The 16,635-nt window shown below is 49.5% G+C and overlaps 5 protein-coding genes across 7 annotated transcripts; 1 reads left to right on the forward strand and 4 right to left on the reverse strand.

Annotated features, from left to right (window-relative positions):
- The first annotated feature begins 2 nt into the window (after window positions 1–2).
- LOC143371578 (endoplasmic reticulum lectin 1) lies at window positions 3–3,362 on the forward strand. 2 transcript variants are annotated; one of them, XM_076816876.1, is made up of 7 exons: window positions 3–410; window positions 486–659; window positions 735–1,256; window positions 1,700–1,756; window positions 2,292–2,453; window positions 2,524–2,763; window positions 2,838–3,362. In XM_076816876.1, exons 1-7 carry the CDS (start codon window positions 276–278, stop codon window positions 3,081–3,083), a joined length of 1,536 nt encoding a protein of 511 aa, XP_076672991.1. In that variant the 5' UTR covers window positions 3–275; the 3' UTR covers window positions 3,084–3,362. The 2 variants fall into 2 exon arrangements, with proteins under 2 accessions (XP_076672991.1, XP_076672992.1); XM_076816877.1 differs by lacking the exon at window positions 1,700–1,756.
- LOC143371580 (mitochondrial import receptor subunit TOM40 homolog 1) lies at window positions 2,863–4,626 on the reverse strand. The gene has a single exon (XM_076816883.1). It carries the CDS (start codon window positions 4,410–4,412, stop codon window positions 3,438–3,440), a length of 975 nt encoding a protein of 324 aa, XP_076672998.1. The 5' UTR covers window positions 4,413–4,626; the 3' UTR covers window positions 2,863–3,437.
- A 586-nt stretch (window positions 4,627–5,212) lies between these two features.
- Window positions 5,213–6,511, reverse strand: Ift43 (intraflagellar transport 43). 2 transcript variants are annotated; one of them, XM_076816512.1, is made up of 6 exons: window positions 6,256–6,511; window positions 5,977–6,152; window positions 5,874–5,903; window positions 5,770–5,822; window positions 5,617–5,686; window positions 5,213–5,536 (listed from the first exon to the last, which is right to left on the reverse strand). In XM_076816512.1, the coding sequence occupies exons 1-6, from the start codon at window positions 6,292–6,294 to the stop codon at window positions 5,299–5,301; spliced, it is 606 nt and encodes a 201-aa protein (XP_076672627.1). In that variant the 5' UTR covers window positions 6,295–6,511; the 3' UTR covers window positions 5,213–5,298. The 2 variants fall into 2 exon arrangements, with proteins under 2 accessions (XP_076672627.1, XP_076672628.1); XM_076816513.1 differs by having other exon boundaries at window positions 5,215–5,536; window positions 5,770–5,810; window positions 6,256–6,501.
- An 80-nt stretch (window positions 6,512–6,591) lies between these two features.
- Window positions 6,592–9,383, reverse strand: LOC143371379 (uncharacterized). Its single transcript, XM_076816500.1, has 5 exons — window positions 8,856–9,383; window positions 7,794–8,111; window positions 7,311–7,725; window positions 6,894–7,245; window positions 6,592–6,825 (listed from the first exon to the last, which is right to left on the reverse strand). The coding sequence occupies exons 1-5, from the start codon at window positions 8,946–8,948 to the stop codon at window positions 6,726–6,728; spliced, it is 1,278 nt and encodes a 425-aa protein (XP_076672615.1). The 5' UTR covers window positions 8,949–9,383; the 3' UTR covers window positions 6,592–6,725.
- Window positions 9,384–12,524: 3,141 nt separating this feature from the next.
- On the reverse strand, window positions 12,525–16,221 carry LOC143371255 (bone morphogenetic protein 2). Its single transcript, XM_076816213.1, has 5 exons — window positions 15,496–16,221; window positions 15,205–15,361; window positions 14,977–15,122; window positions 14,813–14,914; window positions 12,525–14,737 (listed from the first exon to the last, which is right to left on the reverse strand). The coding sequence occupies exons 1-5, from the start codon at window positions 15,694–15,696 to the stop codon at window positions 13,721–13,723; spliced, it is 1,623 nt and encodes a 540-aa protein (XP_076672328.1). The 5' UTR covers window positions 15,697–16,221; the 3' UTR covers window positions 12,525–13,720.
- Window positions 16,222–16,635: the final 414 nt, after the last annotated feature.

Genomic DNA, 16,635 nt, shown 5'->3' on the forward strand with positions numbered 1-16,635 from the left:
TAATTGTATTGCGCTCGTCTTTATGTACAATATTACGCGGAGCATCGACCACGTATACTGTTCACGTGGTGAAATATTACTGGTATTTGGATGCAGCTAGGGTTAGAGAGGGAATTGAAAATTGTATGTGTATAGTGGCAGTCTCGTGAGATATTATTCGTAGGAGAAACGTACGAGCTGGTATTTTGCTGATTTTGCTGTCGTCACGAGCTCGTCGATATCGCGAATGTACGCGTCAACTAAAACTATGACAAAATAATCGCGGCGTTACAAAAATGTGGAAACACTGTGGTATTTGCAATGTGTTTTGTATCATCGTCACCATTGTTTACGGTCACGAATTCAAAAGTTTCGATGACACGGTCCTCTTCAAGATTAATTGGCCGGGGAAAGCCAGCTCGGATTTATTAGTGAGTATTGGTACAGGAAGATGCGATAGTATTTTAATCCTCGACAGATCAACCTAGCCTGTACATTTCTTGCAGGAGTCTCAAACGAATGTAGAACCTTATTTCATTACAACTGCGAATAATGAACGATACCAGTGCTTGATTGTTGACAACGCGGATAAGGAGCAGGATTATAATGGGCCGTATTATGGATCAAACCCGATTGAACTTTTGTCACCGTTGTTTAGTCAAAACACTTGTTCCTACAGGGTATGTATTATTAAATGTATCGGTATCAAAGTTACGCAAAAGCATCCTTTTTTATGTGAGACGCTATTTGCATAGCTCGAACCTTATTGGACGTACGAGTTATGCCATGGACGATTTGTGCGTCAGTATCACGAAGATAGAGATGGGAAAAGGGTGAAGACGCAGGAGTATTATTTGGGCACGTTTCAAAAAGTGGAAGAATTCCACCTTTTCGCAGAATACGAGCTGCGAGATAAAACATCTAAGAAGGCAGATATACCGGTTAAGAAGGTCGATGGAATTAACATGCCATATGTTGAAATCGAAATGGGAGATGGCACTGTTTGCAACTTGAATAACAAGCCGCGAAAAGTCAAAGTTCTATATGTTTGTTATCAGCACGGTAAACATGAGTTATTTTCATTAGAGGAGACCTCCACCTGTGAATACGAGATCGTTGTCCTTTCTCCTTTGCTATGTAGTCACCCCGACTACAAGCCGCAGGACACCGGAGAAAATGAAATTAATTGCCTGCCGGTTGATAACTCGCCGAAGAAGCCAAGATCTCTTATCGCGATGGAGATAGAAAGTTTGAAACTGCGACACCAGAAAGTGACGGTAAAGCAACCTCCAGTGCACTCTTTGTATTCAGTTATTTATTTCTGACTATGCTTGTGCCATATGTATATAATGTTATTTTAAATAAACTACGTTGTCTTCCATATTTTCTGTGTATGGTAGTCATCATTTTCGATAATGATTTGCGTAAAACATATGCAGAATATTTTCAAAAGTAGGTCCTAATATCGTGCGATGCACTTTGTCAACACGAAACACTGCCTTACGCAATGGTAGAGAGCCGCTTCTGTCAGAATTCTTTTCTTTGCGAACTAAAATATTTCAGTTCCATTAAATCTTATTTTCCTTTAAATGCAACTTGTTGAACTTGAGTAGCAGAGCCATCTTAAGGCGTCTCTAATTTAATGTTAAATAATTAATTTCCATTCTGTTACTTTCATTTATTTATCATCTATATACTGAATTAATTATTTGTTGCACAGGATGACAAGCCGCAGAAAGCCTATGCGATCCTCCATGTAATAGATAAGGAGGGCCAGGTCAGGATACTTTGTATTTTTGGGAACAGGCTAAAGCGCTTGGTGGTTCTTGTCATTTGTTGTCATTAATATGTATCTCATTCTGCCCCTCCCTTCTCTACATATATTCCCTTTGAAGCCACATATTTCCTGAAATAATGATACGATAACACAAACGCTATTCATGTACTACGATTACATCTTTTGTATCGCAGTGTCCTCTGCTTTATATTCTCCCAGCCAATCTTACCGCATTTCCAATGCTCATCACGGACGCTTTTCACGTTGCTTACAACAATTATCAGATACGAACAGCTGTTAAATTTATAGAACCGCTATTTTTGCATTGAAGATGAGAGTTGACCCGTTTGTAAGGGAGAGTTTGTAAAGTCATTGCTCGATGTAACGTAAAATGTCATTCTTTTTACTCGTATTGTTAGCCGAAAAGAGTGACAGTACTTAGTGTGTTCATGTTTTTAATAATCTCATCATTAACATATTAATGTGCCGACACGTATTTGAAATGGAAATTTAATTGACTTTGCATCTATTTCAGGATGGAGAAGCAAGCGTTAGAGTTGAAATACACCCTGTCGATGTAATCGACAAGCATAACAATATCGAAGATTCTATAAATTCGTTAGCGGATCAAGGCATTAGTCCAGCCGAAGTTAGTCCCGTGAAAAGCTTTCTGAGCGGGAAAAATTGTTTGCACGGGGTAAGCCTCTCCCTTTCATCGCGTATTCTAAAATACATTTAAGCAAGTAACACGTGATTAACGTAAATAGGGCAATGGCTGGTGGAAATATGAGTTCTGCTATGGCCGCTCTGTTGTCCAGTATCACATAGAACGAGACGGTACGAAGACAGTGGTGAATCTCGGTAAATTTGATAAACAAAAGCATTTGGAGTGGATCGCCGCTCATCCACACAAGAAGCCAAAGTCCCCGGAGCTACGGAAGCAACTCTCTCATTTTTATAGCGACGGATCTATGTGTGACAAAACTGATAATCCAAGGCAAACCGAGGTACAAACGTAGACGATCGTTTCCGATGGCAAAAGACTCTTTTAAATCTTATTAACCCAGCGTTCGATTTTCAGGTGAAATTAAAGTGCGTCGAAAGTCACGCGGCGAGCCCGTCCAGGGTCTCTCTGTTTCTACTTGAACCAAAAACGTGCGAGTACGTTCTGGGGGTCGAGTCACCATTGATATGCGATATCTTAGAATACGCCGATGAAAACGGACTGCTTAGCGAGAAGTTTGAAGTAAACTTCGACAAATTGAAGACCACCGCCTTCCACGAGTACGACGATTTGGACGAGAGAATAGCGAACGGGGACGACTAGCAAATTGTTCGATTAAACGTTTTCCTAAGGAAACAGTGACAGCATCGGGGTGCTGGGGCGCTTGCATTTAATCTAAGTTCGTTAGATAAAGATTTCGCCCCGTGAAATTCAACTTGCATCTATGCACGAGCTTGTCACAGTTCAGCGTTTGCACGCGCACAGGGCGGAACCGCGCATCGCTCGCAACTATTGTATCACAATGGTTGTAAACAATAACGAAGGTGTTTCTTCACCCTGTAGGCTTTCGAAAGAATAACAATAAAACTTGTCCTATGTTAATTTCTATTTATCGATAGCGCAGACAACGACGGTATCGCGCGCGAGACAAGAATTGTAACTCGCGTCGACAAATCGTCATTGTCCGATGTTGAGACCGACACCTACGCGAAATTGCTGTTTCTTGTGGTTCAAGAGGCCGCTGATCACCAGCGAGGATTCCGGGATCGGGTACAATTTCTTCTCGAACATACCGCCGACGCTGACTTCCGAATTAACGATTCCGCGGAAAACTAGGTCCGCGTACGGGACGTTCACCTGATAAACTATAGTGGCGATCGAGTGATGGGTTCGCGTGTTCGTCTCTAGCTCGACGCCGAGCTCCAATTGCGGGCTGGCCCTTCGATGGTAGCATACGTGCAGGCCCGCTTCGCCCAGTGTGCCGGACAACGTGGTAGGGCCCGTGCTGTACCTCAGTGCCACGCACATGACCGTTTGTATGCCGCCTGGTATTTTGGAGCCGCGTAGACAAGCCACTTCCGCTCCCAGCGCGATCCTCGACGTGACCGATTGCAGGTAGTGCAACACCAGCGTCCCTTGCTGCTTGGTGACCATCGGATTCGCCAGGGTGACCGCGATGGTGTAATCGTTCGCGCGATACTCCAAACTCGAACTCGACGCTTTACACTTATTGTTGGCGATCTGCGCTGCCAGTTTGTACCTGAATCGACAGCCTAGCGCGTGCACGAACGACGCCGTCAAGTTCCCGTTTGGCGTCACCTCGCCCATCGCCACCGGGTACCGTTCGTTCAAGCCCACCATCTTCGTTCCCACGTATTTCGCGCCGAATTTGTAACCGGAAGGGCTGACGGAGCTTAACGTGATAGAATGGGTTACGTTGAAGTGCTCGCTGAGTACTTTCTTGATTGTCAGCCTGGCGCCCTCGAAGTTCTGCGGATACAGGTCCTTCACCCTCTTGTGCAGATCCTCAAAACTCCCCGGATTCCCTGGCCCCCTGTCCTGCGGTTCCACGCACCTTACACAATCATCTTCCTCGTTCGATACTACACTCGGTTCTTTCACTTTCTTCTCCGACGTGTGCACCATGCCCATTGTAATGCATCAGTCTCTGTTCGATCAGAATCCGAAGGCTTTCCTCTTCGCGCGCTCGTTAATTTTATACTCTGCGCGGACATACGGACGGGATATAATTCATATTAGACGGGTTAACATTTCATGCTTCTGGCAATTTCAAAGTTGGATCACCCGCTCGATAGTCGAACGGTGTACTCGATAATCGAAAAGTCGACAATCGATGCGCCCGTAGTACCCATGCTCACCGCTAGATGGATTCCAGCCAGAACGTTTAAATGTTTTACCAATATTAACGGTTAATTGTTAGATTTCGATGCGTAAATTATTCATTTGAGAGTTTTCTAGGAACGACGCAAGTCCCGCTGTCCCTTAAAATATTTAATATCAAGCGTATCGTAGGCGCCGTGTTTCTCGCTAGTACTCGGTAAGCTTAACTTTCCTTTATATAGGAGAACCGAAGCAACGCTGTTGGAAGTGTGTGCTAGTGATGGCACAGCTGAACATTGATCGCTAACGTAGAAATTGTGGCAGATCTGCTCAGTGGGTGTTGTCACGTGGTCGCTTCAAGTAGCTTGTGTTCGGCTCCCGATTGCGCGTTCAAGTTCGTGGTTTGAATTAACCTCGGATTTGCACGCCTGCACGGTTTGAGTCTTCACGTCGCTCCTCGAACTACCGCGATTTCCAAATTGGGGGGTAAATCGAATAGGTCGACGAGGTTGTAATTTGTCGCTTCCATATACAGGCACTGCAGATAATAATAAAGCAGTATGCCATTTTTTTTGTTAACTTAACCTCCATTTTTCAATGAATTACAGGACAAATCGCGCATACACATTGCTTGCTTATCGATGTTTTTCAACTTTATTTTTCTATTACATAAGTGAAATATCGGTTGGTCTTGAAATTAACGGGCAACGTTCACGTAGGATTCCTTTTTCTGAGCCTCGCTATTAATTTCAGAGGCGACTTGAGTGAAAAGAAGATTCCAGTTCCACACTTCGTCCGGTTCTTTCGTGAGATTCTCGCTGTACAGCTTCTCCGCGAGGAGGGACAGATTCACGCCATTGAAAGATGTGAAGGCAGCGTTTTTCACCAAGTCCGTGTCGAGCTCCTTGTACGCGGCGACCCTGTTCACGTTCACCCTACGAGGTAAGTCATTAGAGCACTACAAATCGAGAATCCTCAGCGGACATTGCCAATGTAAACGCATTGGGATTCGTACATTAGTGTGTTTATGTCAGCCAATGCGTTGTCCTCCTGAATTTCATCCAAGTCTGGTATAACTGGAATATCTGCAAGAGGGAGGTTATATTTCTCACGTTGCCAAATATTATCTCTCCCGCGCGATTTCAAGCAACTACGAAAATATTCTCACCGTCTACCGAATCCTCCTTCTCTATCCCCCGGGAACGTTCCCTAAGAAACAGTCTATCAGTGATTACGGTCAGCCGACTCCTTCGTTCCGTTTACCATACTTACTGTTCGATAAGACTCGAAGCCCCACGCGATCTAAAAAACAGAGGAGGAGAAGGTGAGTGTGCGTGCTTCTTCCTGGAAAGGCAGAGCATTAAAGGTGTCTTACTTCCCGCTCTTCAGCTCGTCGCCCCATCCCGTTTTCCTAGTTCGCGGTGGCGCTACAGGTGGTTGCGCCGACTTCCCGGACGACAGCGATACAGGGCTGTCCAGGAGGTCATCGTCCGACTTTGGATCCTCCTGTATAGTGCTCTGCGTTGACCGTCTGCCGAGGCGAGGCAGAAGCTGAAAGTCAGTCGCCCGTGAGGACAAGCGTGGCAGCGGCGCGGACTGGTTGCTCGCGGTATGGGCGACGGAAACAAAAGACAGTAAATGTCCGAGGAGTTACCTTCTTCGAGGTAATTTCCAAGTCCGCGGCCCAGTCCATGCCTGGCCATTGAGTTCCCCAATTACGTGCGCGCGAGCGGTCGAGGGAACTGGTGTTTGCGTGCAGTAACCATAACAACTGACACGCGCCGTTGACTCCGCTTCGCCCCGTACTCGCCTGCTCCCCTCTTTCGCTCGGGAAGCAGTGCGAGGAACGTGACTGGAAACCTCGCACGAGCACCGTGCTCGGAACCGGTTTCGGACTTCCGCCGCTGTTCGCCGAGGGCGCGTCTTTTTGAAAGCTGCCCTGGCGAGGGTCAGCCGAAGGGCCCCGAAGCTGGTGGAATGTATACAGGCGAGTCAGACTTAACAGTATTATATTTGCTCCCTACATCGCATCGTACAAAGCTCTCTTAAGATAAACACAGTCCCGTCGCGGCTACCTCCCACAGATAGCCCGTATCGAGAAGAATAATTTAAGTATTGTAATCCCTAGTAGTACTTGGTGTCGTCTATCTGCCGTTGGTACTCCTCGTCGTCGGGATTCGCCTCGCAGGCGTTCTCGTTGTTCGGTGGCCTCACTCCGTTGTACCTGGAAGGAGTAGAAGACAGTCCGCGTCGCAATTGGCACAGAACCCGCCGCGATTCCACTTCAAGTACCTGGAGAAGTCGCCTTTGCAGAGTCTCCAAGGCAGCACGTCGATCCTCTCGTGCAGTACGGGCGATATTTCCGGACTGACGAAGTTCGGGGTGCCCGCGCCGGAGCCACGGGTCAGGAGTTTCCTCCCGCGATCGTAGCAGCAGTGCTGGGCGGCCGCGCTTCCGCTTCCTTGCGTCAGCAACGACCGCACGCAGTAGGCTGCCCCTGGTTTATAGACGTCGAGCCTTTGTGAGCCGCCGCTCACGTCCCGCCACCTGAAATACCTCTTCAGCCGCTCGTCCCAAATTTTGTCGTCGTAAAAGATGTTACTGGGGTATTGACACTGGCAGGCGGGCAGCGTAGCCAGGCCACCTGCAACCGAATCGGCGAGTTCAAGGAACAGCCGAGTGACAATAGGTCCCTCCGGGCCCACCTACCTAGGAAGATCTTCTCCAGCTCGTCCCTGCTGTTCAGCCACTTCTGGCAGGGATCCTCGTTCGTCGCGTTTACGAAATTCAGCTGCTTGAAAATGTCCCGACCCTCCGTGGCGTTCCGCGTACCCTGGAACAGCTTGCTCAGGAGTCCGCCCAAGCTTTGGAAGACCACTTGATCGTCGGCGGCCGCGTAAATAGCCGAAGGGCGAGCATCGTCCGGGTAATCATCGCCCCCGTCGTTCTTCTTCGATCCAGCCTCCACCCAGGATGGCACGTTTGCATCCTCGAGCTCAATTTCGTCGGGAAGGAGCCGCTCGTCGTAGGAGTCCGTCAGCTCGGATCCGGATGGATCGTCAGTGACAGAGGCATCCTGCTCTGCGACGGAAATTCTCGCGTCGACGCCTTCCTTGGTGTCTTCCTTAAAATCACAATCGTCCTCTTTAGTTGCCACCCTACTCGACCCTCGTTATAAAGTATCAAAGTCACCTGCGCGTGACGACTCGCTCCGAGCACCGATCGTTCTCTTGCTTCCTCCTCGATTTCCAAAACTGTGTTGGCAGCGTCCCGATCGTCCTTCGTTCCATCTGTTACCGGAGGCAATGTGCCCCTGAGGCACGTCGCTCTGTTCTTGCAGCGACGTCGCTTCCGGTGTTTCGCGTGCCTCGTCGGAAATCTCTCCTCGAGTGCTTCGTCGTTTCGTTTGCTCCTGATCGGATTGCTCAGCCAAGAGGGAGGGACGTTTTCAGGTGTCAATCCGTTAGCCGAGGTTCCTTCTAAACTCCTAGTGGCCTCGTCGTCGCCTGCCTAGTCTCGCAAACAAACCGTTCGTAGGTATACCAAGGAAGGTGGAGCTCGCTGGACCAACCGGTCGAAAGCGGCGGAGTCGCAGGCTGGCGGCTGCGTCGGCGGTTACGACGTTCGCAACAGAGGAGGGCAGCGGTCGGCAGAAGATCAAAAGGGGCCGTGTTTGGCTGGTGGATGAGACACGGGGATGGTGCAGGGAAAAGGGACGCATCGGTACGCTGGAATGGGATGCGCTCGGCGAGATCCGAGAGACAGAACGTTTCTACTTCTCGGAAGCGTGCGTTGCAGGATCGTTTCCCGTTCAATGGCGTAGCAGCCGGGCTGCGAAATTTTGCCTTCGAGGCAACGGACAACTAAGCTGAACGTCCCAATTCCTGCTCGTGTCCCCATTTCTGATCATTTCGTATTTTTCTTATTATTATATGCGTTACGTTTGCACTGTGGTTGCAACAAAATAATTTCAAACTATTTAAACATTTACGGGAGTGTTGCACGAGCTTTTTTCATGAACAGGAATACGGACATTTAGACAATTATATATTTAATTAGAAATTACTAATAGTTAAGAATCTTGAAATATCTTTCTTAAATAGTTTTTGAATTGGTTGATTTATTATTAATGAATCGATCGATTACTCTGCAAATTTTCATCACAAACTAAATTTTTACACCTTCTTTGTGACGAGTTATCTTTTAAATGAGCAGAGATTGGGACGTTCACCTTAAGGAAATAAGGCTACTTACCTGTCGGCTTTCTGCGTACACGAGGGAGGCAGCCAGGATCGGTCTGCAGACGAATATCCAGCAAATGAAGACCAGGGCTCTCATGTTTGTCATCGACCAGTCATAATGGATCCTTGACGAACGCCCAAGCCTGGACGCAGCTACGGTTCCTTCGCCGATACGCTCGATCGACGTCTCATCTCGCTGGATCGTTTATTCTCGGATGGCACGAGGACGTCGAGGGCCCCTTTCTTTGCGACGTCAGTATCGCCTGGACCGCCTGTACAGTGGGCTGGTCCGCGCGGGTGAGGCCGATAGCGCGACGGAAGGGAGATAAGGCTCGCAAAGGGACGCGGGAGGACGAAAGGTGCCACGAGGCGCGCACCGTTCAAACGCCTGCCACTATATGTATAGTTGCGAACCGGTGAAGTCTCTGTCCCACTATAATGGCCAGCCGGTGGTAGCGGAGAGACTGGAGAGGTAGCGCGCCGGATGACAGAACACTACGTCATTGTACGGCCGGTGCAGTTCACGGCTTAGGGTTTCTCACTTACAAGGAGAGCATTTTAGGTGTCCGCCTCCGATCATTTTGATTTTTGGATACGTTATAGAGGACCGAAAAATAAGAAATACGTGTTTTTTTTTTATTTTGCCCCGTTTTCATATTTGGGGGGTGAAAAAGTTAGGGTTGAAAAATCATTTTTGTGGAATATCTCGAGAACTATTAGAGATAGGGAAATAGTGTCAATGGACGAATTTTGTGTCTTTGAATGCGAAATATGACTGACTCACCAGAATTTCAAAAAGTCCATTTGTTTAAATAATACATAAATAATTGTTATTTTTCGTTAATAATTCTTGTAAATCTTCATCTATTCTCATGGAAATTTATTTTCTTATACTTCACAGCCGAACCGAAAATACGGATAAATCAGAATTTGTATTTCCTACAAATTAACAAATATAATTATTATTGAAGTTTACTTATAGTAAGGTGTCCTCCTACAGGGAAATGTAGTTCTCAAGTTATCTAGAAACAAAATTCTAAACGAAACGTATCTAATACGCATATAATTTCCTTTTGTATACTAGATATAACTTCTAGCGTGAACAAAATTGCCATTCCGAGCACGAGGTGTCTGTATCCCTACACCCTCAAATGAATGTGTTTACATTATCGCAGACCTTGTGGTTCATATTGATCCCAAAAATGGTATTCATGAAAGAGGTGTTTTAAACAAAATGATTTCTGACACCACGAGCATCCAATTACAGCTGTCTGATCGCATAGTGCACATTTCGTTTGTGTATCCTGGTCAAAAGCGAAGTACAGAGGGTTCTCAAAATCTCCTGCTTTCTCGTCTATATACCCACTTTCGAAAAATCAAAATGATCGGAGGCGGACACCTAAAATACTCTCCTTGTTAGCGGATCGACGGGGCTGCCCATCCTGTCTCTCTTTCCCTTTCACGCCGCTCCGTTTTCCTCCACCCCTCTCTCTATTCCCCTTTGCTCTACGCCGGCCTAGCCTCCCTCCTTCTACCCTGATCATCCTTCCAGCCTTCGACATCCTTAACCCTTCCAACAGGCAGGCCCGCGTGGCGTGTACTCGCCTCCGCTCGAGTTTCTCCCCATTCTTTCCTGCGGACTGATTCACACGGGATGCTCCGTACAGATCACGACAGGTAGATAATAGAGTCCATCCGACCTCGGCATAATAGAGGACGGGGGGGTAACGCGCCTTGCGTGCGCCGCTAAAAGCCCGTGGTATCTAGTAACTCGTAATGGGGTGTTTGTCGCGGCGCTTATCCCGGAACGGAGCTAATAGCCCCGCTTCCTTTGTGCCCCGTCCGAAGGCTCCAGGTCGGGACATCGAGGTCGCCTGGTCCCGCGGGAAGCCCCGGTGGCGTCCAACCCGCCGCGGCGCGGGTAATTATGTAAACGGGAGGGAATAAGGCGACGCGTATTACGATACCACCGTCTACCTAAATACAGCGGTGGAATGCAATGGGACGCGCACCGGCTATTCTTAGCGGGGCGGATTCGAAAATACACCCACCGCGGATTAAATATAACCGGAGATGCACGCGCGCGGAATGCAGTGCGACGGCACGCGAACGATCGGTCGCTCGCAAACACGCGAATCCCCGTATCGGGAACAGCCACGGCTACGGGCGGCTTTCCTCCCCCTTCGTCCCGGATTCGCCTTTACTTACCGTCCGCGTATTTTCGCCGGGATCACCTCTCTCCGTGGACCAGGGACGGCTAGAGCAGCGACGATCGGCAGCCTAAAATTACTCACTCCGAGGCGTGGGCGGAGATCTACGCGCGCGCAACGATTCCAAATAGGGGGCTAACAAGAAAACAGGAAGAAGACGCCGTGACGGCCGACGCCGCCTAATCGAGCGTAATTCCGCTGCTCGATTCTTCCATACCGCGCCGCGATACCTGGCCGCCGTATGAAAGCCGAGGCGGATCGATCCGGCACGGGCGCAGAGGGAGCCCAGCGGGGTCATTAAACTAATCTGTTTACCTTCTTCTCGGCCGAGTCTCCCGGCAATGGGATAAAATCAGCGCTGGTAATGTCATCCGGCTGCAAAAAGGAAGCGGAGGACGCGGCCGGGGAGAAGAGATTCGGAGCCACGCGTGTACCATCACCGCGAGGGACTCTTTATGGCCGGGACCCTCGATTCCGACTCGGCTTCGCTTATTTACCGGTTGACCGTCCACGGGGGCAGGGCGGCCCGGGGGGGGAGGGTGAAAGTGGTAGTATTTAACACCGGTAGCGCTGACATTCCACGACTGCCATTTCTGCATCCAGCGGCGCCAAAGTCATCGTTTCGGGCACTGTTACCGTCACGCTGACTTTATTGGTTCGCTCGCGAAATTTACGCCTCGATCCTCTCGCCGCTCCAAGCCATCGCCAAAATACCGCTCCTCCGGCTTAGCCATTCACCGGTCTCGATCCGCTTTCCCGGCTTCGTTTAGTCGAGCCTTATCGGTCTGTTTGAAATAGCAACGATTAGTCCAGTGAAATTAGACGGAAATCTGCCCAATCTACGGGATAATTACTACTAAGATAAATCATGGTATGGGCTTATTATTATACAACTTATAGCTTAGGAAATTCTCTACAAAAAAGGTGCTATGAGTTTTTTTCGTAGGAGTAATGAGAACGTCAGCGTCAATAGAAGTAGCACGTGTAGAGCGAATAGAAAGAACAAGAGTAGGTTTATTGCTATGCTGTCTCAAAAATTGGAAGCTGCCAACGTCAACGTGAAACACGCTCGAGACGATGCTGACGTTCTCATTACTCCTACGAAAAAAACTCATATCATCTTTTTTGTGAAGAATTTCCTAGGCTATAAATTGTATAATAACTATTTTTGTCGCAAAACTGCTAGATAACGAGATATTCGCGAAAAACTGTTTTTTCTCAACCCTCTGTAAAATTTTAAGCGGCGTACGGATCGATGGGGACTTTTGACATATTGTTTAAAACGACCAAATAAAGGCCAAAAATTTAGCTTGCTTGGATTTATTCCGAAGGCAGATCCTAATTTCACTGGACAAGATCTCCCGCGAAGCGAAGGAACGCGCCCGCCCCTACGAGCGTGGAACCCGCGGTGCTCGCGCGACTTTGATGAACCGGGAGTAAGGGGGGTGGTATAAGCACAGGCGCCCATAGGATCGCTTAAATATGCTCGCTTTATTTGCTCGTAATTAAAATATAAATAATCCTAACGTATAAGATACAGCATTATATACAGTGTTGGGGTCTCGACTAACGGTCTACGTGTGATTATAGTAATAATTTAACGGCGATACAAAGATACGATACGGACACGTGCTTTGGCGCGTGTTCAGGAATGTTCTTATGTACAAAGTCGGAGGACGTAAACTAAAACAGCGATCACGAGGCGAATCTCTAGGAATGACTCTCGTACTAATGCGTACTAACACCCATTCTTACGTCACGTACACGCACCATCTTCCCCTTCTTACATCCTCCCCTCTCACACGCACACATTCACTCATTCTGCGGACCCCCTCGTTATCACCTGCGTACCGTGCAGGGCTTGAAACCGTTATTATAAAGATTTCGGTTCTTGAAAGAGTTACGAAGAACCTTAATTCGGAATAACCGTTATAAAGAACCAAAATATCAGACTATATAAGTATAAGTTACGGTTCCTATATAGCTCTATAACATTTATTTTTTAGGTTCTATAACTTTTATTTTTTAGGTTCTATACCTTTTATTTTTTAGGCTCTATAACTTTTATTTTTTAGGCTCTATAACTTTTATTTTTTAGGTTCTATAACTTTTATTTTTTAGGTTCTATATAAGTTACAAAGCGGTTATAAAACCGATTATTGTAACGATTGTACAGAATTTTACAGTAAATGTAATCACAACATATTACAACTATACATTACTCTGTGTAATATATATTTGCTTACTTATTTATAATAATTTTTAAACAATTTGGTTACACATAGTAATCTATAGTTGTAAGATGCTGTGATTACATTTACTGTAAAATTCTGTACAATCGTTACAAGAATCGGTTCCATAACCGCTTTGTAACTTATACAGACCCTAAAAAATAAAACTTCTAGAGCTATATAGGAACCGTAACTTATACTTACATAGTCTGATATTTAGGTTCTTTATAACGGTTATTCCGAATAAAGGTTCTTCACAACTCTTTCAGTCAGAACCTTCATATAACAGTTTGAAACAGTAATTTTCGAAACCTACTCAAGCCCTGGTACCGTGGCTTCCTCCAGCTGCTTCCAGCGAAAAGGGGAGAAGGACGAAACGGTGGCGTTGCTTCCGCTCTCCTTCTGCGAGAGAGAGAGCACGAGCGGCCGGGGGTGGTTTAACGGCATCCACAGCGGTCGGCGATCATGTCCTGGTAGACTTTCAGGACGACGTTCTCGTTGTCGTCGAAGAAGAGGATGGTGGTGCCGAGGAGCTTGGTGGGCACGCAGCAGGGTCTCTCGACCCCGTTGCCCAGCCCCATCTTGTGCACGATACCCTGGATGGTCGCGTGGTTCGTCGGCTGTTGGTCCTGGCTCAGGGGTGACTCGCAGATGCCTTTGCAGTGATAAGCCGAGTAGCCGAGCGGCGCGATGATGGTGGACGAGAGGCCGATCTCCTTGAAGTCCACGTAGAGCTCGTGCCTCGAGCATTCTGTCACGTTCTGCTGCACGGACGCGTGGCTCTTGGTCGACCGTTTCTCGCGGCGCTCCTCCGCCAACCAGCTGGACGTCCATCTTTCGTGGACCCTCTCCCCCAATCTCTCGCGACGCATCGCTCTCTTGTATATGTCCATCGATGTCGGCGTACTCGTGAACGCCGACGGATAGTTGTAGGGTACATTCTCGCGTAGCTTCCTCGAGGAGGACGCGGCTTCTCTGCGCCTACGTTTAGACGCTCCATCGGCTACGCCCTGGTTCCCTCCAGCCGCCCCCAAGTCCGCGTCTCCCTTCTGCGTTCTCTTCTGCCTTTGAAAGAACTCGGACTTGCCCCCGCTCTCCCAGCGAGCCTCCTCCAGCTGACCCTCCCGTCTGCCGTGCCTCCCTAGGCTCTTGTCACTGTACTCGTTCTTCAGATCGATCTTCTCCTCCTCGTCGTCGTAGGACACTTCCCCCTCGATCTCGTTGTTGCTGCCGTAAACGTAGTAACGAGGGGCCATCTTCTTGCTCCCCCGGTGCAAGCCCTTCCCGTCGTCGTCGAACAGCACCAGGATCGGCTGCTTGCTGTGATGGTACTCGTTCCGTCGCGAGAACTCCACGTTCACCTGGTCCTCGAACAGGGTGGATGCCGTTACTAGAAGTCCGAGGTTCTGCTCGCCGGTCAGCCAACCGAGGACCGCTTGCTTCACGTTGAATATCTGACAGAAGGATTAATCGACGCGGTTAACAGACTCCGGGCATTGAAGATGAACTAGACAACGGTGGGAGCTTACCTGCCAGCCGGACGCGTGAGCCCCGACGTACCTCACGTTCAGCAGCTTGTGCAGATCCGGAACGTCCAGGCTTCTCTCGTCCAGGACTTGGTACACTCTTATCTGAAACACTCGTCCAGCCAGAATCCTCGGCAAGCGATGATAAATTCTCGCGGGTAACTCACCAAGTAATAGGGAGAAGCGAGGGTCGAGGGGTGCATGGCCTTCAGCGGGGTTCTCTTGCGGTAGAGGTGAAGCTCCGCCTCCAGCACCGACTCGTTCACTTCCAGGCCGGTGATGTTGAAGAAGTAGAAGCGCGACATGGACGTATCTGCGTACGTGGGAAGCTTGCTACTTTAGTGGGAAATGTCGCGTTGGAACGGAAGGCTGGTGGCGGACGAGGCGGATTTTACCTCTCTCGATGAAGCTGCGGACAACCTTGGCGTTGTACGGGTTTCTCCCTCGCGTCACACCGCTGGGATCGGCCACGTTGTTGTACAGTTCCACCATAAATTGCGGGGGTACGTTGCGACGTCCCGTTCTCTCGCCGTGGCTCCGGATACCGAGGACCTGCAACGATTTCGCATCGACCGGTTAACAGTCTCGTTCCTCGACGTCCAGCACGCTCCAAGCTCCAGCAGCCGCGCGTCGACGTTCGTTCACTGAGCCTCGCGACAATTTACACAGTTTACTTCGACACGGACCTGTTGCAGCTTCGCCAGAGCCTCGTCCCTGCGTGCGTCGTGCTCGGTCCCCTCGTCCAGGTCAGCCAGGGACCAGGAGCTCTCCGCTTGCCTCCCGTCGTCATCCGGATCCCCCTGGAAGTCCGTCGGGTGCGCGGCTGCCTGGAGGGTGCCCGACAGCAGCAGCAACGCCAGCAAAAGGAACGGTGCGCTTCTCGCCATCACCCTTCGTCCGTGCGGGCCGCGAGGGAACGCCGTTCTGCTAGACTTCTCCGTGTCCTCCGGTACGCGAGCTCGACACGCGCGGCCAACGTTTCACGGCGATCTCCGATTCGGTTTCAAGAATACCCCGAGGACGGCGTCGAGCATCGACCGAGTTCCCGGCGAGCAGCTCGCTGAACGGCGAGGAGAAGTTGCTGCGAAGAGGCGACGAGGCGATGGAAACCGCGGTGTTCCGTGGAGGACGGAACCTTCTCTGCCAGCGGTGGAGGAGGTTTGCCGAACCGAACGGGACGCTAAGTAGCATATGGGAGGTCTTGGCTGCGAGGAGTCACCTTTATGCTATGCCGGGAGTTGCCTCCCCCGCGTTGCTCCCCGCAGCGACATCGGCTTCTCTCACGGGACACCGACGCGGCGCGACGCGATTCAGCGCGAATCGACGCGGCTCAACATCGCGGCGGGTTGACGATTCCGCCGCCCTCCGCCTCCGCGGCCGCTTTTCGCCTATCAGTTGCACTAGTTCCGTCCTGTGCCCGTCCGCCAACCCGTCCGGAGAGAAACAGGTATTCCGAGAAGAGCGCCGACAGATTGCGAGACGAAAAGCAAGCGGTGCGGGGGAGGGGGCAGGGATCGGCGTGGTCCACGCAGGGATACGATACCTTTTGGAGGCGAACGAAACGGACGGGGAGAAGCGAGGAGCGGGATGATGACACCGCGGGGCTATTAAAAAAAGCTCACGCTTCCTAAATTCCGTAGATTCGTGAGTGGCGAGTCATGTGGCCCCGTGGCGATATTTAGATGTCGCGAATAATCGGTTGTTTTCCTACGAGGACGATGACGGATCGCGGTTCCACGCCCACGGCCTACAAGATCCAGCGCCAACGCCGACCTCGTTCTTTTTGCTGCATTATTCGAGCGGGCACGGGGCGCGGAATGAGAGCG

This window comes from Andrena cerasifolii, chromosome 7, assembly GCF_050908995.1.
Source record: "Andrena cerasifolii isolate SP2316 chromosome 7, iyAndCera1_principal, whole genome shotgun sequence".
NCBI classification, from domain to species: domain Eukaryota; kingdom Metazoa; phylum Arthropoda; class Insecta; order Hymenoptera; family Andrenidae; genus Andrena; species Andrena cerasifolii.

Excerpts from the sequence above, each read along its gene's own strand:
- LOC143371255 (XM_076816213.1), bottom strand. The coding sequence starts at position 15,696 with ATGGCGAGAAGCGCACCGTTCCTTTTGCTGGCGTTGCTGCTGCTGTCG. Across the intron at positions 15,123-15,204 it reads CCGCAGCTTCATCGAGAGAG|ATACGTCCATGTCGCGCTTC; the intron begins GTAAAATCCGCC and ends CCACGTACGCAG. Across the intron at positions 14,915-14,976 it reads TCGCTTCTCCCTATTACTTG|ATAAGAGTGTACCAAGTCCT; the intron begins GTGAGTTACCCG and ends CGAGTGTTTCAG.
- Ift43 (XM_076816512.1), bottom strand. The coding sequence starts at position 6,294 with ATGGACTGGGCCGCGGACTTGGAAATTACCTCGAAGAAG. Across the intron at positions 5,904-5,976 it reads GACGAGCTGAAGAGCGGGAA|ATCGCGTGGGGCTTCGAGTC; the intron begins GTAAGACACCTT and ends TCTGTTTTTTAG. Across the intron at positions 5,823-5,873 it reads GCTTCGAGTCTTATCGAACA|ACTGTTTCTTAGGGAACGTT; the intron begins GTAAGTATGGTA and ends AATCACTGATAG.
- LOC143371580 (XM_076816883.1), bottom strand. The coding sequence starts at position 4,412 with ATGGGCATGGTGCACACGTCGGAGAAGAAAGTGAAAGAACCGAGTGTA.
- LOC143371379 (XM_076816500.1), bottom strand. The coding sequence starts at position 8,948 with ATGACAAACATGAGAGCCCTGGTCTTCATTTGCTGGATATTCGTCTGC. Across the intron at positions 8,112-8,855 it reads TGTACGCAGAAAGCCGACAG|GCAGGCGACGACGAGGCCAC; the intron begins GTAAGTAGCCTT and ends TTGCGAGACTAG. Across the intron at positions 6,826-6,893 it reads TGCAAAGGCGACTTCTCCAG|GTACAACGGAGTGAGGCCAC; the intron begins GTACTTGAAGTG and ends TACTCCTTCCAG.
- LOC143371578 (XM_076816876.1), top strand. The coding sequence starts at position 276 with ATGTGGAAACACTGTGGTATTTGCAATGTGTTTTGTATCATCGTCACC. Across the intron at positions 411-485 it reads AAGCCAGCTCGGATTTATTA|GAGTCTCAAACGAATGTAGA; the intron begins GTGAGTATTGGT and ends CATTTCTTGCAG. Across the intron at positions 1,757-2,291 it reads TAATAGATAAGGAGGGCCAG|GATGGAGAAGCAAGCGTTAG; the intron begins GTCAGGATACTT and ends CATCTATTTCAG.